General features: G+C 38.8%; 1 protein-coding gene across 3 annotated transcripts in view; it reads left to right on the plus strand.

Annotated features, from left to right (window-relative positions):
• Nucleotides 1-23,303, plus strand: part of PHLPP2 (PH domain and leucine rich repeat protein phosphatase 2) — an 83,293-nt gene that overhangs the window by 47,869 nt on the left and 12,121 nt on the right. For all 3 annotated transcript variants that reach the window (XM_072636505.1, XM_072636507.1, XM_072636506.1), the window contains 9 exons: nucleotides 2,857-3,003; nucleotides 3,680-3,910; nucleotides 5,451-5,653; nucleotides 9,042-9,102; nucleotides 10,694-10,789; nucleotides 11,294-11,449; nucleotides 13,238-13,438; nucleotides 15,133-15,295; nucleotides 15,548-15,678. In XM_072636505.1, the coding sequence (XP_072492606.1) occupies nucleotides 2,857-3,003; nucleotides 3,680-3,910; nucleotides 5,451-5,653; nucleotides 9,042-9,102; nucleotides 10,694-10,789; nucleotides 11,294-11,449; nucleotides 13,238-13,438; nucleotides 15,133-15,295; nucleotides 15,548-15,678 (1,389 nt within the window). The remainder of the gene's footprint in view (nucleotides 1-2,856; nucleotides 3,004-3,679; nucleotides 3,911-5,450; nucleotides 5,654-9,041; nucleotides 9,103-10,693; nucleotides 10,790-11,293; nucleotides 11,450-13,237; nucleotides 13,439-15,132; nucleotides 15,296-15,547; nucleotides 15,679-23,303) is intronic.

The following is a 23,303-nucleotide window of genomic DNA, read 5'->3' on the forward strand; positions in this document are numbered from 1 at the left end:
TTCTAGGTCCTGAAGTGCAGCCCTTTGACTGAATCCAAACTTCACAAAACAAGTTCTTTTTTTAAGGGGACCCAGTGAATTTTATCTAGATGAGACCTGAACAACAGAAACACAGCTGTTAAAAAGATGGAAGTAAATGGAATAAAGTAACATAGTTGTTGGTGAGGCTTTTTTTTTTTAACAAAATAAATTGTTATGGACAAAATATGTTTGATTACATTAAAATAAAAATGCACATATTGGGGAAAATATTTATCACATGTATGATAGGTAATCTGAAGACCTGCAGAATGAGGCAGGCATCTTCAGACACAGCCAGTATGAAAATTTGTTGTGCTTGGCTATATTGTTACAGAGATTTTTTTTTTAATTCTCATGTCTCTGTGGAGGTGGGAGGACAAGGAGGGCTGGGGATTAGGCAGGAATAAAAAGAACAGAATGATTGAAGAACAAAGGAGAGGCAGGACAGTGCTGAAAGCTACAGGTGGATCTGATTACAAATATACTTTAAAAAAAGCTAGTTGTATATAAAAATCTAGCAGTCTCATATATGTGCCTCTTTTTCAGTTACCCAGTATACATTTAGATGTCTAACTTGTTTGGTATTTAATTTCACAATAAAAATGTTTGAAAGTGAAATATATGAGGAACTATTAAAAAAAACTCAGTGGGTAATTCTCTTTCCTCAGTGGAAACTGAGATCATTTGGCCTAAGTATATGTACAGTTTTCAAAAGAGCAGATTATTAACAATCACTTGAAAAATGTTCAACACCCACTAATGATCAAAGACATAAAATAAAACAACTTTGAGGTAACACTTCATCTATCATATTGTCAAAAACAATTAAAAGTATTACATCATTGCTGCTTGTGCAGTAGAGGACAGTTATGTGCATTAATTACTGATGGAACTGTAGACTTGCAGAATCTTTTTTGGAAAGAATTATGGAAATACATAGTCAAAGTTACAAAAATAATCATGCCTTTTTGTCTTAGTAATTTCATTTGTGAGAACATACCTTAATACTATTATTAAAAACAAAAAAATCAACCCTGCAGAGATTTTTGTGGCATTATATAATCGTATATGATAATTATATATAACATGGCATATAAAATATATGTTACATAATAATATATTATTATAATGTAATCATAAATAGTGGGAACAAACTGCATCTTTGATAATAAAAGAATAGTTAAATCTTATATTCAGATATGTAATATTGTAACGCAGTTAAGACCAGTAAGTATGAGGAATGTATTACGATAGAAAGGCCTTTATGAAACCATATGATTTTGAAAAAAAAATCAGAAGAATGGGGCACACACTGTGACCGTAGAGAGGAAAAGTGAATGAAAATGAATAGATGGTATGTAGCACACAGTAAGTGCTTAATAAATGTTTATTATCTGACTCAAGATAATAGTGGAAGTAACTGAAAAATTGGAATGATAATTTATGTATTTCACCTTAAATAGTGGCTAGGCAGATTGGGTTGTGTTGATGTTCAATATTACCATGTTAATGAAACTTTTTTGTTTTAAGAACTCTAAAATTAAAACAAACAAAGGGAGTGACTGGGTTATCTGGCTGAGGACAGGAGCATAAGAGGGTAGACTTCAGTTGTAAAGGATTTGGAAAACTGAAGTCAGGTCCCAGGAGTTCAAAGCTAGAAGCAGATAAGGAAAATCAGTATTACCAAGTCAAGAATCTGGGGACCTTCTATATGTAATCATCCAGACTGCTCCCACTGAAACCAAATAATAATAACTACCATTTATATGTGCAGTGCTTTAAAGTTTGCAGAGCTGTCTGTACGGATCACCTTTCTATCCTCCTAACAACCCTGGCAGGTAGATGAGGGAACTGAGGTAGACAGATGCTAAGCAGTGTGCTCAGGGTAGCTCAGTAAATGGCCGAGGTTGCATTTGAACTGGGCTCTTGTTGACTGCCAGCCTAGCACTCTGTCCTCTGTACTGCCTAGAGAGAGAAGCCTTAGGAAAAGGAGCTCCTTTGGCCCTGAGTTTAGCTGGTGCTTCAACATAAAATTATCAGTCTGCACTCAACAGGAATAAGGATCTTTTTTTTTCTCCTTTGGCTTTGTTAGTGAACCTTGTATTGAAGTAAGAGCTTTTAAGTTATCCCAGTAGGAGACAGCAGACTGCTTTGCTTTGTTTTGCTTTGCTTTGTGAGAAGCAAAGTGGAATGATAATAGATCAGATCCCAATTTAGCTAGGAGGTTTCGTGGTCTGATCAGTTGGCAGCTGATTTCAGTCAGTATTTAATTAAACAAAATTATTCTAGGTCAATATTTGCTTCTAGGATTTGACCTGTGATGTGTGCTAGGTGTTTGTGGCAGACTTTCTTGTTGCAGAACAATTGTATATTGCCTCTGGAATAGAAAATAGGAGATTTCAAGCTCATGGAATAATACAGGGTTGGATATAGAGGAATAATGTCTTTCACAGGCATTCTTGGAATGGGAAAGGAGGCAGCCGGGTGGTAAAGTGGACAGAATGCTAGGATTTGCAATCAGGAAGACCTGAGTTCAAATTCTGCCTTGGATAGTGACCAGCTGTGTGACTCTAGGCAAGTCCCTTAATTTTAGCCTCAGTTTCCTCATCTGTAAAATGAGGATAGTAATAGCTCCTGCCTCCCAAGGTTGTAGTAAGGATCAAATGGGGTATTACATGTACAGTATTTAACAAACATTGACAAACTATATAAAGGTGATAGGAGGAAGAGGAGGACTTGAAAGAAGCAAATCATTTTAGTACTGGGATCAAAGGCTGACATTTAAAGCTACTTTCTATTGGTAATTGATGTGATTCCTGTTTTTTTCCTCTTCAGGTTTTCTCAACTGAAGGTCCTGAATTTGTCCCACAACAAGCTTGGGTTATTCCCCATTTTACTTTGTGAGATCTCCACTCTAACGGAACTCAACCTTTCCTGTAATGGATTTCATGAGTTACCTGGTCAGATTGGCAATCTTCTTAAGTGAGTATCTGACCCCACTTAGACCCCACAGTACTATGGAAGTATCAGGCTTGGGAGTTAAGAGTTCCTGCTTCTGCTGCTTAATACTTTATGTTAGGCAAGTCACACCTTCCCAGGAATTGAGGGGTCTCATCTGAAACGGGAGGGAGTTGGACCAGATCACTACTGAGGGCCCTTCAGGCTCTGATGTGGCATCCTTGGATTCTTCCCTTTTGCTTCGTGCTTTAGGGAATTGACACAGCATTTGGAATGAAATCAAAAGAATGTTGGTTGCAAAAATGCACGTCAGTAGAGTGCTTTGAAAGTAGCTTTGTTTTGGTGATTTATATGGATATGAATAACTGGATCTTGTTAGAAAACAATTCATGTGAGTATTAGGGGCTGTCATCCAGTGTCCAACACCAAATAGCAATTTTAGTAACCAAAATTCTCATTATACATAATATTGACTGAGCCCCCTGTCAGCTGTAGCCATTCATAATTTGACTCTTCTGCTGCTGGCTAATTTGTTAGATCTCTGGAGAGATGAAAATTGAAGTGATTGTTGATTTGCTGGAATTCATTATTCCTTGTCAGCATTCAGTCTAGAGTTAGAATTCATTACTTCCAAATCTGGTCATTTTGAGAAATGGTTTGCTAGCTGAGTTTTTTTCCCCCTTAAATTCATTTCACACAGTCTACAGACTCTCTGTCTTGATGGCAACTTCCTCATTACTTTACCTGAAGAACTGGGAAATTTGCAACAGCTTTCCACCCTTGGACTCTCCTTCAACAATTTTAGCCAAATTCCTGAGGCTTGTGTGAAGCTCACTATGCTAGAGAAACTGGCTATGGCAGGCAACCAGCTAGAAGTGCTGAATCTTGGGATTTTGAACAGGATGAAGCATATCAAACATGTTGATTTCAGGTAAGAGTATTCCTTCTGTGTCTTCTCAGATTGATCTCTGAAAGAAGTTTATGTTAGGTTTGCTGTGTTACTTCTGAGATGACTGCATTAAGGTTCAGAAGAGGAATTAATTTAATTTTAAAGATAAAGTCATGCCTCATTAATCAGTCATCATTGGGGAATGTGTTCAAAATGAGTGAATTTTCCAGATTAGTTAAGCTTATCCATTAAGCATGGGATTTTTAAAAAGTTTTATTTGATTTCTTTTGTTTTTACATAACATTGTTTTCTGAAAATAACTCTCCTTCCTCCCTTATCCAGCATGCCATCTTTTGTAACAGAGAAAAAAAGAAAGAGGGAAAACAGTTTAGCAAAACCATCAGATGCATCAACTATATCTAATGGTGCGTTCAGTATTGCACACCTGTCGTTCCCCACCACAGCAGAGAAAGGAGTGCAGAGCCTTACAAGGATGGAGTGTTTAGTCTTAGCCATTCTTTGCCTTTACGTTGTTATGATCATTGTTTATGTTGGTTCTTCTTCACTCTTTATCAGTTCATCTGTCTTCCCATACTTTTCTGAATTCTTCGTATTTGTTTTTTTACTATTCATTAATGTGCCATTACATTCACGTACCACAGTCTGTTCAACTATTCCCCAGTCAGTGGCATCCTCTTTGTTTTTAGTTCTTTGCTACAACAAAAGTACTTCTTATGAGTATTTTCCTGTATGTAGGACACCTCTTTTTATCTTTGACCCAGTTGGGGTATATGTTTAGCAAAGGGATCTTTGGGTCGAAGAATGTAGACATTGTAGTCACTTTCTAAGCACACTTACGAATTCAAATTCATAATTCCATCAACAGTCATTTAGTATCTATTTTAATGGAAATATTTTTGTAGCATGTTACATACTTCTCTGCTTTGTTAAATGGAGTACATTTAAGTAACATTGATGACTCAAACTTATCATTAAATCACATCAGTTACTATGTATGTTCTTTTTAAGGAGGGAGAAAAAACAAGAAATCATATGCTGTTTTTGTCATTGGAAGTTGTCTGAATTTTGTCCATTTTTAAATGGTTTTCCTGTCCATTGACACCTTTGCTTTGAATATTCCATGTGCAGAGGTTCTCAGAAGTAGAATTTTCAAAAAGCCACTGTTTTAACTCTACTTTAAGAGAATATGACCTTGGCCTTTACCTTGCTTAATCTGGAATGGAACATTTTCTATTTCCCTCACTTTAAATGAAGATTTCTGAACAGCCAGGATGCAAAAACAAAACAAAAAACTAACTTTATTCTCTTTTCATGGATAAGCTTACTGTCTTTTTAACTTGTATATATGTATCCAAGTCTTCATTTTCTCAGATTACAAATTACTAGAAGAAAATGACCAGCTTTTTATGGTTCTTTGTATGGTATAATAGTAAATTAGGCATCTAAATGTTCTTTGTGAATGTTAAGCATAGGAAAAGGGACATCGTACTTTTTTGGGCTATTAACCTTTTTGGTTTCCTTAGTAGAATTTAATTCCATTGACTTGTTGACCAATGTTTAGGTTGAACAATTTGAAGAGAACAGTTGTTGACAACCTGGAAGGGAATAAGCATATCACCCACATGGATTTGCGGGATAACCAGTTGACTGACCTGGATCTGAGTTCCCTGGGAAACCTCCAGCAGCTGCACTGTGACCGGAATCAACTGAGGGACCTGACGCTCAGTGGCTTCACCCTTCGGGCCCTCTGTGCCAACTCCAACAGTAAATTTGCCATTTTTCCACTACTTGCCTGTCCTGTGTAAGCTTCTGGGAAGGAAACACTTCCTAAGAAAATTGCTCCTGCTTTGCTAATTGGGTCTTGTGTTGAAGGATACTTGAGGCTTTGTGAGAGTCATCATTCAGCAAGCATTCATTAAACACTTACTCTGTTTGGGGCATTTTGGTAAGCCCTGGGGTTACAAAGTAAGGCAAAACATCTCTTCCCCTAAAGAGCCCATGTTGTAATAAAGAGGTCAGCAATGCAGACAGCTACACCCCAATCAGATGGAGGCTGATCAATGGGAGAAAAACCCGAAAGTCTTCTTGCAGAAGACATTTGAAGGAAGCCATGAGGCAGTGGTGGGACGGAAGAGCATTCCCTACCTGGCATCAGGCCACTGAAAAAGTGAGAGTCAGGAGATGGAGTGCTGTGTTTGAGAACCAGCCACAAGGACAGGGTTCCTGCCACAGAGAGGACACAGAAAAGAGTGAAGTCTTAAGAAGCTTGGCAAAGTAGGAAGGGGCCAAGTTCTTCTAACAAGCAGAGGATTTTGTATTTGGTCCTGGAGGCCAAAGGGAGCCACTGCAGAGTGGGGGTGGGAGGGTGATATGGCCAAGACCTTTGCTTTAGGAAGATCCCTTTGCAGTTCAGAGAAAGAAATGATTGAGAGAGGGAAGGAGACCAATGCCCAGGAGGATGAAGGCCTGTATCAGGTCAATGTGAGGGGAGAAGAGATAGGTGGGGGACAAGTTGCAAAGGTAGAAGTGACCAGACTTAACAACACACTGGGTATAATGTGACTGGGAATGAAGAATTGAGGTCTTGAGCCTGAGTGAGAGGTGTTGGGAAGAGAGGAAAGAGAATGAATGAGAACTTTATCCTTGGTGTGGGAACAGCTGTTTCTCTTTCAGCAGTCTTTTAAGACAGGGCCACCATGAGGGTTCATACAATAAGAGGCATTTTAACAAAATCCTCAAGGACCAAAGGTATTTTCAGTAGATGGTCTCAGTATCGTACTAAGTAAACATCCTTGTTACTGTAGTCCTTGAAGAGCGAAAGCCCTAATTTTTCTGTTTCTGGACTGTTTGCTTTAGCAGCATCGCTTTTTTTTTTTTAAACTAGACAGAAATAGAACCAAATTTTCAGCAGAGAAAAAAGTCCGACTTTTTGCCATGGCCTTCATTTTGAATGTTGGTTTCTTTTCTTCTGTGCATTTAGTTAAGGTTTCAGAATCTCAGTGCGTAAAGGACTTTTTTTCATTAGCAGAGGTGGTCTAGCAAACCAACGGAACTTCAAACCAGAGCTCTGAATTTAGGTGGGAATAGAATTAGATTGTCTTTAAAAAACAGCACTTGAGAGTCATAGGCTCTTTGGGCTGTTTGGTGAAGCTTATAGACCCCTTCTCAGAGAGCTGTTTTTAAACACATAAAATAAAATATGTGATTGCATAATAAATAATGTTGAAATAAAGGTATGAAAATGTTTAAAAAATTTTTTCAAGATTCCAGATTAAGATTCCCTTGCTTATTTATATAACCTATATCAAATTGATTGCGTTTTAGGGAGTAGGAAAGTATGGGAGGGAAATTTGGAACTCAGAATTTTATAAATTTTATAAAAAAAGAAATGTTAAAAATGTTACATGTAATTGGAAAAAATAGTACTACTTATATGAAAAAAAGAGAACTCCCTTCTTAAGAGCGAGGAGCGAATGTATTGTTGTAGAAACAAGCCAATCTTTCCTGGCCTATACAAAGTTAATAAGTAACCGAAATAAGGGGGAAAAAAGGCTTTTTGAGGTGGGAACAATTCCTGATCATTAATAATCTGTGAAGCTGAATTGTGTTAAATAGGATCTGCATGACATTAGCCTAGAACAGACTGTAAACACATGTAGCTTTGATGTTGCAAAATAAAAAACAAGCCCCACCTCCCACCAAAAGCCCCAGCCCTTTACATGGCTTAGTATCAACAAATATTCTTGATAAATTAAGTACTTTGAATACCCTTATTTATTCCCTGAAGCAATTGTTGGTCAAACAACTGAAGTGGGTCAAAGTACCCTGTATTTGCCAGTCAAGTCAGCAAGCACTTTCTAAGTATGTACTGTGTGCCAGTGCTCTAAGTGCTGGAAACAGAAAGGCAAAAATATGCCCTGTTTTCCTGGAGCTCACAGTCTGAAAGTGAAGACAGCATGCGTATAACTATGAACAAACAAGCTTTTTCTATCAGGAACTGGAGATGATCCACAGAGAGGAGGCACTAACTAGCACTAAGTGCTATCAGGAAAGTCTTGTTGTAGAAGATGGGATTTTTACTGAGACTTACAAGAAGCTGGGAAGACAGAAGAGAGAATTTGGGCTTGGGGGGGAGAGCCACTGAAAATGCCCAGAGTCAGGAGAGGGGTGGTCTTGTGTGAGAAACAGCCAGGAAGCTGCCTACAAGACTGTTTTACTATAGAAGACCATGTAGGCATATGGAGTCAGAGGTGTGAGCCTGAGGCTTTCTACTCCAACTTATTTTATAGATGAGACCAGACCCATAGAAGCTAGGGACGTGGCCCGAGGACACACAGGGAGTCGACTTCCTTGGCGGGGTTTGACCCCAGGCTCTCTCATTCTATGGTCAGTGTTCTTTCCAGTAATAGACTGACTCTTGCTCAGATATATACTTTTAGAAAAACTATTGTGGCAACAGCCTGGAAACAGAGCAAATAAAGAGGCTGTTTTGGCATCCTTGTTCCATCATTTTTCAGTCATGTCTGATTCTTTGTGGACCCCATTTGGGGTTTTCTTGGCCAAGATGCGTAAGTAGTTTGTCATTTCCTTTTCCAGCTCATTTTATAGATGAAGAAACTGAGGCAGAATAAAGTGACTTGCCCAGAGTTTCACAGCTAGGAAGTGTCTGAGGCCAGCTTTGAACTCAGGAAGATGAGTCTTCCTGACTCTAGGCCTGGAGCTCTATGCACTATGACGCCACCGAGCTGCCCTCTGGGGAAGTTTAGAGGGAAGAGTTGTGTTTTGAACATGCTCAGTTTGAGATGTGGGGTCCCAGAACAATCACAGTTTTTCTGAATGGGAAAGGAGCCCTTCCTGCAAGGCTTCCTTCAGTGCCTTCACTTGGACTAGGAATATCTGGGACCCCTTTCGCAGCCTGGGGAAACCTGTGGGCCCCATCTCTAAACTGTGTTGTTAATACGTAAATAAATTACAGGATTACAAAGGAAACCAATTATATTGAAATACAGTTATTAAAACATTGCCAACAAGAAGCTCACATACCACAGGTTGAGAACACCTGTTTTAAAGACTTTCTTTCTCTAATTTTACCATTAATCTTCACTTTGCTTTGCCTTGGCTTGGCTAATGATTCTGCTTCCTTTTTGATTAGGGCTGACAACAGTGAATGTTTATCCAGTGCCTAGTCTGCTTACTTCCTTAGAACTCTCTAGGTAAGTGTGTGTGTACCATGAGGGAGGAGATGGCTTGTATGTTTTTCGTTTCTTAAGGGGACCATATATAAATACTTCTTGAGCTCCTTCAGGGAACATACATGCAAATGCACAGAAATGTTTTGATGCCCACCTGGAGGTGGGAGTTCTGAAAAGGAATGGTCATCACTGGAAGGGTTTCTCCTCTTTTGGTTCAGAGTATCTGTATTAGGAAAAGAGCCACGAGTCAACAGTTCTTTAAGTCATAGATGATTATAGTTTGCTCTGAACAAAGGAGTTATTCTGAGATTAAAAAGATCCATTCCCCCTCTGTTGACAATTTTATCCTTTGCCTGTTGAGTCTTAGAATTACTTGGGTTGGGGAAGGCATTTATTTGACTCAGGGGCTTTGAGTTTAGTATTTTTGGTGTGAGTTTGTTCCATTTTGGTTTTTAAATCCCTTTCCACGACCCCTTTTGGTCTGGAACTTTGAAAAAGCCCCGGATTGTCTAGAGGTAGTAGAGGTCAAGGATAATACAAATAACCCAAATTAATGGCTTCAGAATCAGCGTCCTGGGATGTCGGACAAGTTACTGCTCTCCCCTCATTTTACAGATGAAGACATGGAGGCCCAGAGGTGCAGTGATTGAAGCCCAATCTCCTCACACTAAATCTGGTTCCCTTTCTCAGACCCTGTGCTGCCTGGAATGAGAACAAGAAGTCCCTCTCATCCTCCCTTTAGAGAACATTCTTAAGTTGTTGAGAGAGTGTTAAATTTTGGGGCTTGTCTTTGTTGCGTGTGTTTTAGAACACAGTGAGTTTGTCTCCTAGGTAACAGTCGTTTTCCTCCTTGCTCTGAAGAGACTCTTAAAAGTCTTTGGAGGCTGATGTTCTGATCTAAGATCACACAGCTTAGAGATAGACTCAGAAGCTTTAGGTTTGAATTTGTAGGCATTTCTTCACTGTGGAGTTCTTTGCTGCAATTAGAGAATAAATTAACTCTTATTCTGATAGCCTCATTTTCTGTGATACAGCTTTGTGACAGTTTGACTTTATCTTTAACAAGATGATTTTCATTTATACACTTTCTGTTTGAGAGCAAAGATTCTCAAGTAACATCACATTGAGAACACAGTAGGCAAACTGTTAGTTGAGTAAATGAGCCTGGTATGTTTCACAAAGTAATTTACGCACGTATGTAATACTTCACACACAGACAAAATATTTCTATGATGTAGATGTCCTCAGTTTGCAGTTTGTTGCTCTTTCTCCTAAGAACAATTATCATTAATAGTCTGAATATTTTTTAGAAATTATTTATTACTGTTCTTTTCTACTTAAACATTTTTTAAAAATCTGCAGTTTCATTGGTTTGGGTATTCTTTCCATCAGCACAAATAACAGTTCCTGATTGAATAAGTGGCCATTCCAGGTTTCATTAGGCGGGGCTATGGATGAGAAACAGTTTTATCACTCAGCCTGGTAAAAACAGCCACGTTTGGAAAACCCAAGGTTCACTTTCACACCATGTATCTAAGTTGGATTTGAGTGGCTTTCCATTTCTACTAGTTATTACAAATGATGGTGCCTTTTTAATTGTGTGTTTTCCTAGGAATCAATTAGAGTATGTTCCTGACTGGGTCTGTGAATCAAAGAAGATCGAGGTGTTGGATATGAGCTACAATCTTCTAACAGAGATCCCCATTAGGTACATATATATACATGTATTATATTTATATACACATACATATACGTTCTTTAACATATCACTAAATCATCTTTTCCCAGATTTGTGGTCCTCTCCACATGTTCTTCAGGATAGTGTTTTTAAATTGAAACAAAATGTTGTACTTCAACTGTATATTTGAAATAAAACTTGCAGAAGCCTCTTTTTAGACTTAGAATCCAGAGTGATTATGTTGTAGAAAATAAGATATAGTTCAGGTCTGTCTTATATTTGCTATTTTCATTCATTCCCTTCTCCTTAAACAGTCATGTTCTTCTTCTGGTGACTGGTTAGCACAGCATTAGAGATGCTCTTTTTTGGCTAGTGCACTTTGCCCAATTTGCGTTATCTGATATCATGTCCTGTAATTTTCCTGATTTTATTAAGTGCTTTGGACAAATCCATCATTGCAGACATTTCCTTTGTAAGACTCAGCAAGCAATGTGGAGTTTCTTATCTGTTCCTTTGGGCTTTTTCCCCTCCCAGGATTCTGAGTAGCCTGAGTCTCAGGAAGCTGTTGGTGGGACACAACCGTGTGCAGAGCCTCCCGGCCCTTGTGGAGCACACTCCTCTTGAGGTGTTGGATCTGCAGCATAATCTACTCACCAAGCTGCCAGACACCCTGTTCTCCAAGGCCTTAAAGTAAGTGCCACAAACGGGCTTTTATGGGGGACAAGCTCTCTGGATGAGCAAGCTGTACTAATCTGCACCTATGGTGAAAGTGACCTTTGGAACTGTTAGGGATTATGAGCCTTTCTGCGTGACTGTCTGCCTTGCTTGAGAGGCTTTATTGCCAGGGTAATATATCGTAGTGTTTTTATGAGGTAGTAGTCCAAATCCTGAGGGAGGATAGGGGAGCATGACCACTGATTGTCACTTGCATACCTTTGGATCCTATGCTGAATTGTCGTTACAGGTAATAACTATGGTTGTGATCTTTCAAAAAAAAAAAAAAAAGAGAGAAGGAGGGCAGTTCTAGTGCTGCTACCCTTGACACAGTACCTGCCCTCTCTGGATAAGAATAAGTCACTAGGACTGAATTCATTGTTGGGTAGCTGTGTAAGTGTGGTACCCTTGTTAGTCAGCTCTGTGCATCATTGGTAGAGCTTTTTCTTTTACATTGTTATCTTAAAAACTCTAATATTGTGATGAGAACAGCTGGCAGAGGTGGTCCCCAAAAAGCTGTTGGTTCTTGAAATATAAATTTATGGACAGGATTATTGCTTCCTCCCTCTTGGAGGATAGAAACTAGTAGAAGGAGTTACCTACATTCTGCAATGAAATCACAGGAGCCCATCAGTAACAGAAGTTTTCCTACCAGATGAAGGATGGTGGTGTCATTTTAGAAATGGGAAAACTAATGCTAAAAGACTGACAAGGCCATAGGAGAGCACCTAAATCATTCTTTACTTAACACGTGTTCCTTTAAATATGTAATATTCCTTTGCCTTAAGAATAAGTGGTTAGATTTTCTTAGGAAAACATAAAAAGTCTTAACATGAGCACATCTTTTATTAAGTATTTGTACTTATATAAATATATAATATTTGGGTTTTTTCCAAATATGAAACCTTTATTTTGTGCATTATATGATTGAGTGGTCTAAAAAATGAATGAAATAATGGTGCTTGACTTCAAAATACTCATTGTCCCAAAGATACATGCATAAATAACTATATTGTGGTCCAAAATGTGTCTTAAGAGAAGTGCACGTAATATGCTATAGGAAGCCAGAAGAAGGAGAGAATGAGAAAAGCTGGTGGCTACAATGGGCCTTAAAGGCTTTATTTATAGTTCATATTTTTAACAGAAGCTGGTGGGCAGATGAGGGTGTTTTCAGGTAAGGAAAGAGGTACCAAAAATGTTTCAGAAATGAGAATGCACAGGGTGTTTCTAGGGCATAGCAAGCAGTCAGGTGTGGCTCAAGGGGAGTAGTAGGAGCAGACTCCTTGAACACCATTGGTGGGAATGAGATTGCCAAAGAATGAAGCGCATGTGTTGGAGAGAAGAAGAAGAGGACTAGAACCTTGACAAAGAAAAGAGAGAAAGACTGAATGCTCTTCTGAGAGCTTGTTCAGTCGTTTTTCAATTCAGCTCTTTGTGACACAGGTTGGGGTTTTCTTGGCAAAGATATTGGAGTGGTTTGCCATTGCCTTCTCTAACTCATTTTATAGATGAAGAAACTGATGTAAATAGGGTTAAGTGACTTGCTCAGGATCACACTATTAGGAAGTGTCAGAGGCCAGATATGAGCTCAGGGAGATGAGTTTTCCTGAGTCCAGACCTGGCACTCTATACACTGTACCACCCAGCTACCCTCCCAGAGCATGAAGTAATTTGTACAACTCCCATTTTTAAGGTATTAGATGCACTCAGTGAAAATGGCTATGTATATGTATTCTCTTTGATAATTCTTGACTCCTCTGTTAGTCTCAGGTACCTGAACGCCTCTGCAAACAGTCTCGAGTCTCTGCCTTCTGCTTGCACTGGGGAAGAGAGCCTGAGTGTGCTGCAGCTACTCTATCTGACCAGTAATCAACTGACAGACCAGTGTATCCCTGTGCTGGTGGGACACCCACACCTCCGAGTCCTGCACCTTGCAAACAACCAACTACAGACTTTCCCAGCAAGGTGAATACACGCAGTGCTGCTTTTGAGCCATAGATGCAACATAGATATTATATTTTACAGACTCTTCAATAACTGTCCAACTGTGTTTTCAGGGTTTAAAATTTCTGCTGAGATGATTGCCATTGACATTTTGAGTTCTCCAGCTGGGTGGCAAAAGTAGAATCTTCTAATGCCTGACTCAAGGAGGGTGTTTTGTATTGTCATAGATTTAAAGGTTAATAACAATGGGATAGGAACATTACTATCTGGGGAGAAATTTCATGATGTTTGTTTAATTCCTAGCTACTCCATTCCTTTGTTTCTTAATATTCAGAGAACACTAGGCTTTTAAAGACTTCTCTGTAAGGTGAATTACAGTTTTTAAATTTAAATTAATTAATGAATTAAATAATTTTTCCCCCTCACCACTGTTTTACAAAACACCTTTTATTTATTCGTTGTACTTTCGGAAGAGGAAATTTTTAACCTTTTGAAGATTTTCTTCTATTTCTCCAGTCTTTTGACTTTTAAAAAGCATTTCTTCTTGTCTCATGGAGATCATTTGCTTCTGTTTCGTCCATTCTGTTTCGGAGCCATTATTCTGCTTGGGAACTAGTAGTCCCCATATCTGAAAGAGTTCTCTATAGTGTCGTTTGGATACAAGATTGCTCAAGACTCTGATATCGTCAGTGTGATGGTGTGAGAATTTAATTCTGTCCTATTTGTTAAGGAGAATGTAAACGCTTTCCAGAAAATAGGAAAAGAATTATTGGTAGAAGAAAGGTGATAGCTAGTAAATGCCAGTGAGGCAAAAGTTTTCTGATGCTTCTAAAATGACTTAAGAGACTTTACTGTTTTTTAGTGTAGATTTAAACTGTCAGTGAATAGGTGCTGGCATTAAAAAGCAGAAGTCATGGAAAGAGGTTAACCTTGAGATTATAGAATATGAGTCCAAATTCTGGCTTTGCCATTTACAATCTGTTTGATCCCTGGACAAGGTCACTCAGTGTCTGTGGGCATCAGGTCTTCATCTACAAAATGAGGAGATTGGTTAGATGCTTTCTTAGTGTATGATCTTTTCAAAATGTTTAATAATTTGATAAAAGAAAATTTAGGAATTTTTACATGGTCAGTCCACAAAGATTAAGCTCCTACTACATTTAAGGGACTGCATTTAATGGGTATTGGGGATGCTGAGACAATCAAACAATCCCTGCCTTCAGTGCTTATGTTCTATCAGGACAAACATCCTATACTCAGATAAATAAACTCAGGGTCAGGAAGGGCCTACCGGCAGCTGAAGGGAATCTGGAAAGGTGACACTGGAGAGGAGCCAAGGATGCTGAGAAGCAGAGATGAAAAGGATATATATTCCAGGTGAAGAGGATAGCCCATGCAAAGGCAGGTGTGTCTGTAGGAGAGTGAATGTCATGAATGAGAAACAGCCAGTCGGGTAGTTTGATGGGAAGGCTGGAGCCAGACTGTGAAGGGCCTTAAATACCAGACAGAGGAGTTCCTGTTTATGTTAGAGGCAATAATTGAACAGGAGATTGACATGATCAGATAGAGGTTTTAGAAACTTCATTTTGACCAGTGTGTGGAGGCAGGGAGACCATTTAGGAGGCACCTGCAGTAATAGAGGTCAGACAGACCAGGGGCATGTGAGCGCAGAGAGAGGGATGCACAAAAATTTTATCGTATTGTTTCATCTTCAGCAAATTGAACAAGTTGGAGCATTTGGAGGAGCTGAACCTGAGCGGCAACAAACTAAAGACAATTCCTACAACCATTGCAAACTGTAAACAGCTACATACTCTTGTTGCGCACTCCAATAATATCAGCATATTTCCAGAGATCTTGCATTTGCCTCAAATCCAGGTATCTCCATGGGAGTGAGGGATAGCCTGTGGAAGTAAATATGACTGACCTTGATGGACTCCCCAGGTGTGGGTGTGTTGTGGTTTTCCTCCCATTTGGAGAAGGGCCCTAGAAGGATAGAGTGGGACTTCTGATTAGAGAAGTGATTATTTGCTACCCTTGGCATACGGGGTAGGAAGTCATGAATGTTTGGGAATGAAGGCTTTGCTTTCCCTGATGTAGTCTCATTTTGTGTTTTTCTGTTCCTGTCAGTTTGTAGATTTAAGCTGTAATGACTTGACAGAAATTCTGATTCCTGAGGCTTTGCCTCCCGCCCTACAGGACCTTGACCTAACTGGAAATACAAATCTGGTTCTGGAACATAAGACACTGGACATTTTCAGGTAACAGATATATACTAAAGATTCTGAAGCTGAAATCACATGTGACCTTAATCCTGCCAATTTCAAGCTCTTTAAAAGCCTTTAACAGACTTTGTTCTGACAGAGGCTGTGTCCTTAGTAGGACCAATGCCATTCTTATTACGTTCCTTGAATTCACTTGCTGACAGAGGCTTAATGCCAGTGGTTAGACCATTCCACTGGACCAGAGCATCATAGCCACCACAGCATCACCATCTGAATATTCTGTGACAGCTGTGCGTATTTTCATTTTCAAGTCTTCATACCAGAGTTAGACCTGTAATGGACAACCGACATCATTTGGCCCATCCTCTTTAATTTTTACAGATGAGGAAAAGTTAAGTGACTTTCCCAGAGTCTTGCAGGTTATGAAAAAGAGAGCTTGCTACAGACCTAGGGCCTTTGCATCCACATTCATCCATACTCTCCTCCCTGCATCATGATGCTTGGTTAGGGCTAGAGGACCCTAACTTGAGTGGGAAAGAATGTATGTGTCTGATGTCTTACAAGTACAATCACAAGAACTTTAAAATGAAAAGGATAAGGGAGAGAAAAAATTGCCCACATATATTCCAAAGCTAGGTATCAGTAAAGGAAGAACAGCTATTGGGATACCCAGGTGCTCCAAGACAGGAGGCAGTGTTTCTGTATAAATCCACAAAGTTCAGAGTGAGCTTATAGAGTTTCTGATGCAGATGGGTAAATCTGATCTTATAGGTTTCCCTAAGATTGTTGAGGTGTTAGGTGCATGATTCTAGACCAGTGGTTTGAAACTCAAGGAGAAAAAGTCCATACACAAGGACCCCTGTGGGCCACACATTGACTTAGAAAGTCACGTGATTAACATTGTCTATGATCTGTTGTATTTTTATTTATTTTGTTAAATATTTTCTAATTGGACTGTACTTAAAAGGAGTCGAGTATTTGGCGCCGCTGCTCTAGGCTGTTTTTTTGAATATGTTATTTTCAAAGAATTTAGATTTTTTTAAAAGGTGTGAAGAGGAAAGGATATTGTATTTTAATAAGATACATTTATGTAAGGAAATCAAGGAACTTGAAGGGGAACCATGGTTAAAGACATTTGGGTAAAGGGTGAAAGTGATTTTGTTGTCTGAATATACTGCATACTAACTGGACAAAAAATGGAGATAGGAGTGGGGAGCAGATCAGAAGCCTGGCCCCAGAACTGATAGAGTAGTAATGGGGAACTTCAGTTATCAAGACATCTGCTTGCATGTTCTCTCTGCTGGAAGGAAAAAAGCTTGTAACATTTTGGCCTATCTTCCTGAGAATTTCTTCTTTCAAAAAGTAGGAAAACTAAGAGGAAATTCTGTTGTAGATCTGTTTTCTTCACCAAGAGGGAGAAGGAGGTTTCTGGCATGGAAATGATGGGGACTTTTGAAGGAAGTGACCATTCCTTCCTCAAGTTTGGTATAGGAAAGGAAGCTTTCTCTATCCTAACATGTTCCTCTGTGTTTTGGGAAAGCAGATTTCAAAGGTGGCTAAGAGTGAGAGAGAATCCCATGTACTAATAACGTCTCCAGCAGAATTCAAACTAGGAGGGGCAGGAAACACAAAACAAAATGCTAAAAATATGAAGAAGGATACAGTTCTGAGAAGGACGAAACAAATGGGAGTTGCCTAAAGAGAGTGATGTGAATGCACATGAAACCTGCCAAGGAATTAGCTTTTTTTTTTTTTAAAGCTAGGTATTGAATATCTAAGCAAACACAGAGGATACATATAAATGGAGAAACCCATCATAAAAAGGCTTGTGAAGCAATATTAGGGAGAAGCTTTTGGAAAGGCCTGTTCAGATGACTCATTATAGCATGGAGATATAACTGGTTTCTCCAAAGCTCTATCCATAGAGTGCAAGTTCTGTCTGTCTCTAAGCAGCTAGAAGGCTTTTGAATATGGCTCTGGCAACAGACTTGAGTCTGCTTTGTAAGGACCAGGCTAGCTGTTCACAGTAAAGCTTTTCACCTGTTGGCTGGGCTGTTGATGATGAATTTTTTAGTCACAGCAACCCAAGAAACAAAAGAACACAGAGTGGCCCTCAGTCCTGTGCAGCAGCCTCCTTCTATTTATGCAGAGTGGCCCTCAGTCCTGTGCAGCAGCCTCCTTCTATCTCTGCAGAGTGGCAGCAGAGTGAAGGGGGAGAGGGAGCAAAAATAACACGGTTTTAAGACAGTTTGTGAACTTTATGTAAGATCTTTGTCCAGTGAGCAACAAATAGGACTGTTGCTAGAAGAGCTCAACCATATCTATCTTATGGTTTCAGTACAAATGAAACCAGAAATAAAAAGGAGGTTTCAGCTAAAGGGAAGGATGGCATAAGCTCTCCTTGGAGTAGCAAAGAAATTGGCAGAATTGGTTTTATAATTGACCAAAAGCAACAAGAAATGTTATTTTGTGGGATATTTGGTCGCCTCACATTTTAGTACTAATAAATAAATACAAAAAAGACCACCATGAAAAGAATTTCAGCGTATGCACCGACATTGCTGCTGGGGACAAAGAGAGTGATCCTGTGAAGAATTTGACAAGACCTTCCAAATTAAATCATTGATCTGTGATTTCAGTGCAAAGATGAGGAGTGGTGAGAAATACATATGAAAGCAGGCCTAAAACACGAAGACTACACAGAAGCCTCATGCTTTTGTAGAATAAGCACAGTCAAGAAAAGAATTTTGTCGGGGATGGATAGAGTGAGCCCCAAATAATATCACAAAGAATGAAATCAATAATATAATAGCCAAGAAAAATGCATTATTTTGTGGGAGTTAAACCTCTGTAGCAGTGACCTTTCTCCTTATCGAAGGCTCTCTAAGTCATCCTGTTCCATCCTGTCTCCTTCAACAGACTGCCTCCCCTTGCTCCCCACTTTTTCATTTATTTTCAGTGTCTTCCTCTCTCCTGGCTCCTTTCCTGCTGCTTACAAACATGCTCATGTCTCCCCCATTCTGAAAAAATCCCTCACATGATCCTGCTCTGTGCTAAATTTCATCGCGTATCTCTTCTGCCCTTTCTAGCTAAAGTCCTTGAAAAGGTATCTACAATAGGTGCCTCCACTTTCTCCCTTTTCATTCTCTTACAGTCTGGCTTCTGACCTTCTCATTCCACTGAGCTGCTCTTCCCAGAGCTGTCCATGGTCTCTTACCTGCCAGACCCAGTGGCCTTTCCTTAATCCTCATTCTCCTTGATTTCTCTGAAGCCTTTTACACTGTTGATTAACTCTTTTTTTTTAGAATGTTTTTATTTTATTTTTTTCTCAGTTACTATTAAAAACAACTTTTAAACATTCATTTTTTTTTTTATAATTTTTGAGTTCTGAATTCCCTCCCCTCTACCTTCCTTGAGAAGACAAGCACTTTAATATAGGTTGTACATGTACAGTTATGAAAAACACATGTCCAGAACAGACCCCAAAAAAGAAAATTAAAAAGGTATGCTTTGATCTGTAAATAGACTATCATTTTTTTCTGTGGAGGTGGGTAGTATTTTTCATCATCAGGCTTTCAGAATTGTCTTAAGAGTATCACTGTATTGCTTAGAATAGCTAAGTCCTTGACAGTTGATCATCATACAATAGTACTGTTACTGCATACAATAATTTCCTGTCTTTGCTTACTTTGTATCAGTTCATATAAGTCCAGGTTTCCAGGTTTTTCTGAAAGCATCCTGCTCATTATTTCTTACAACATAGTAGTATTCCATCACAATCATATGCCACAACTTGTTCAGCTGTTCCCCAATTCATGAATATCCCCTTAATTTCCAATTATTTCCTACCATGAAAAAAAAAAGTTGCTATAAATATTGTTGTACATATAGGTCTTTTTCCTTTTTCTTGGATCTCTTTGGGATACAGACCTTGTAGTGGTATTGCTGGATCAAAGGGTATGCATGGTTTTATAGTTCTTTGGGCATTGTTCCAAATTGCTCTCCAAAATGGTTGGGTCAATTCACAACTCCACCAGTGGTTGGTAGGTTGTTGTCCTTCATCTTCAGAGAGGACCAAAATGACATCAGCATGATAAAGGGAAATTTCATTGTGTCCAACTATGGCTGATTAGACCATTACGTGCTCAGAATGCTCTACCCCAGGTTGGGCACAGATGGTCCGTGTGAATATGTGGGGTGGATATCCCAAATTTGTGCATCCTGCGTTTACTTTGTGCTGTCACAATTCTGCTTTGCTCAAAGAGCACAGCACCATTTCTGATGCAGGCAAACCATTCCTGTGCCAGCATCTCCCATGTTGCACAGTCATATCCAAAGCTCTTGAGAGAGACCTTGAGAGTGTCCTTGTATCATTTCTTCTGGCCGCCATGTGATCACCTGCCCCATGTGAGTTCTCCATAAAATAGTCTTTTTGGCAAGCACAGATTTTATATTTGAACAACATGGCCAGCCCATCAGAGTTGTGCTCTCTGAAGCATAGTTTGAATACTTGGCAGTTCAGCTGGAGCAAGGACTTCAGTGTCTGGTACCTTATCCTGCCAGGTGATCCTCAGAATCTTCCTAAGACAGGTCAAATGGAAGCGATTCAGTTTCCTGGCATGATATTGGTCTATTCCCCATGTTTGACAAGCATACAACAATGAGGTCAGCACAACGGCTCTGTAGACCTTCAGTTTGGTAGTCAGTCTAATACCTCTTCTCTCCCAAACACTGAGCTAGCTCTGGCAATGCGAGCATCAGCATCATTGTCAATGTGTACATCCCTGGAAAGTACACTACCAAGGTAAGTGAACTTGTCCACATCATTCAAAACTTCTCCATTTGTTGTAACTGATGGTGTGGTGGTGGCTGATGGAGCTCCTGTGTTTTCCTAGTGTTAATTATTAGGCCAAAATTAGCACAGGCAGCAGAGAATTGATCCACATTTTTTCATCTCAGCTTCAAAGGCTGCACTGAGTGCACAACTCTACCAGTAGTGCATTATTGTCCCACTTTTCCATCATTCCCTCCAACATTGGTCACTTCCCCTTTCTGTTGTATTAGTCAATCTGACAGGTGAGAGATGCTGCCTCAGAATTGTTTTAATTTGCATTTTCCTAATTATTAGTGATGTGGAACATTTTTAAATATGACTATAGGTAACTTTGATTATTTTGTCTGAAAACTGCCTCTTCATGTCTTTTGACTATCAGTTGGGGAATGGCTCTTATTTTTATAAATTTGACTCAGTTCTCTTCATATTTGAGAAATGAGGCAAAAGAAACATTTTGTAACAGTGGATTGTAAAGCTGCATTCCTCATTTTCAGAAATAAGCAGTCCACCTAAGTGCAGTACCCTCTTTTTTTCATTTCCTGAAAGGATTGGAGTATTGATCAAAGGGAGGAGGTCTTCCTTTTCAGTTACTGCTATTGGAAAGCCGTGAGGGAAGTACTGTCCTAGAGGGATTAAGTGGTTGCAAGAAAATAATTATCCAAGAAGGGGCTGAGATTAAGTGCCTGTTTTTTATTAAATTAAGCAAAATGTTAACCCCAAGCTATGGAACTGTATTTTCTCGTATTATAAAATTTTTCTTATTCAGTATTCCTCAGAAGTTACTTCAGGATTGTTTTATTTGGAAGATGTGTCCCGAGGACATGATGGGACTCTGACAGTTTGGACATTTTTCTCTCAAGCAGAACAATGCTTGAATTTAGGATAATGATAAATAGAAATTGTTTCTGTCACGTTTGTTCCTGTAACACAAAGTACAGTGTGATGAGTGGGGAACAAGTAGGCCTTTTGCAGGATGGGAGAATAACAAACAGGAAGAAAGACTAGAGAGTGATGGGAAACTAAAGGAATATAATCCTGTATTTAAAGCAGAAGAGGGAACTTGAAACTGAAAAACTTTTTCACAAACAATGTTAGTGCATCTGGAATAAGAAGAGAAAGAATCAAATGGGAAAAATCTCCATCCAGTTTCTGATGAGAACTTGGTGTCTAGGACATATAAGCAATAAACTTAAATATGATTCACAGCCATGTCCCAGTAGGTATATGTTCCAAGGATGGGAACAAACTTCCTAAAAGAACTGCAAAGTATTCACAACCACATTAAAAAAATGATGCTCCAAATACTAATAATGAGAGGAATGCAGATAAAAACAGCCTGGAGGCTTTGCCTCACCTACTGCAAATTGGCAAAGATGACAAAGAGTGACCATGCTCTTTATTGGAGGGGTTGTGGAAGGATAGCCGCAGGAATACATTGTTGTTGGAGCGTTGAAATAGTAAACCATTTTGGAAGGCAGATAATATCGAATTCTGCAAATAAAGTAACTAAAATTTCCATAGCCTTTGAACCAGAGATTTCATTACTTAGCTTATACTCCATCGAAGCCATTGATAAGAAAAAAGTTCCCAGATACTTCAAAACATTTCTAGCAACCCTTTTTGTGTTGACTAAAATTGGAAACAGATTTGATGTCTATCAATTGGGGAATGACTAGACAAATTGAGTACATGAATGTAATGGAATATTACTCTACTGTAGGAAATGATGTATGATGGCTACTTAGAAACATGAAAAGCTCTGTGTGAATTAATGCAGAGTGAAGTAAGTAGAGCCAAGAAAACATACACAGTAACCATTATATATCATACATGCTCACATCAGTTTGTCATATGTGATTTCTCTCTGGGAGGGGCAAGTGGAAGTCATGTGGGATATCATGGTGATGTAAGAAACAGAAAATATCAGTAAAAACGATGTAAGAAACAGAAAATATCAGTAAAAACTGACTTTAAAAAAAGAAAAGGGAACCCCAAACAGATGCCTTGGAAAGCTTTCATTTCATGAGGAATACAGACTAGGGAAAGAGTAAATTAAATGGAAATATAATGACCGTGGATCAAAAGAAGAAAGATCTGAAATAGAAAAAGAAAATAAGTGGAGCATAAGGAGAAATTATTTTTAGAAAAGGACACAGGAAATGAAATTTTAAAAACGACAAAATAAGTTGGAGAGGAAAGGGGATTTTATTTGAATACTTAACTAAGAGGAAAAAAGGGAAAGAATTAAATAAATAGATATAAGAAGGAAAACACACTAATAAGTTGAGCAAAACTAGGGAAAGGAGGAACAGCTTGAGGGTTCAAAAAGAGCCAAAGTAAATGGGTTATCTTTAAAGTAGATTAAGATAAAATGACTAAAGAGACAAAAGTATTATAGAGGAAGGGAAAGTCCTAATTCAGGAGAAACAAACAACTGTTAGTCACAAATAATGAATAACATAAACCTGATTCTAGCAACTTTAACTGTGAATGAATTAAATAATCCAAGAAAACAAAACCCCACAATATCATTTACAAGAAACGCACTAAAAAAGCTGAAACATACAGAAAATGAGGGGCTGGAGAAAAATTTACTATCTTTCAGGTGAATCCCAAATCCCAGGATTTACGATCATGCTTTGAGACAAAACAAAAGCATTCAAAACTTTAAAAGGGAGAAATAAACAAGGAAATTGCATTATGCTGAAAGAGACATAGACAATCAATCAATAAACATTGATTAGTCATCTATGTGGGAGCAAGCACTGTGTTATGTTGCAGGAATACAAAGGGAGGCAAAAGACGCTCCCTGTTCTTCCAGAGTTCT

This window comes from Notamacropus eugenii, chromosome 1 (genome assembly GCF_028372415.1).
Source record: "Notamacropus eugenii isolate mMacEug1 chromosome 1, mMacEug1.pri_v2, whole genome shotgun sequence".
Classification (NCBI taxonomy): Eukaryota; Metazoa; Chordata; class Mammalia; order Diprotodontia; family Macropodidae; genus Notamacropus; species Notamacropus eugenii.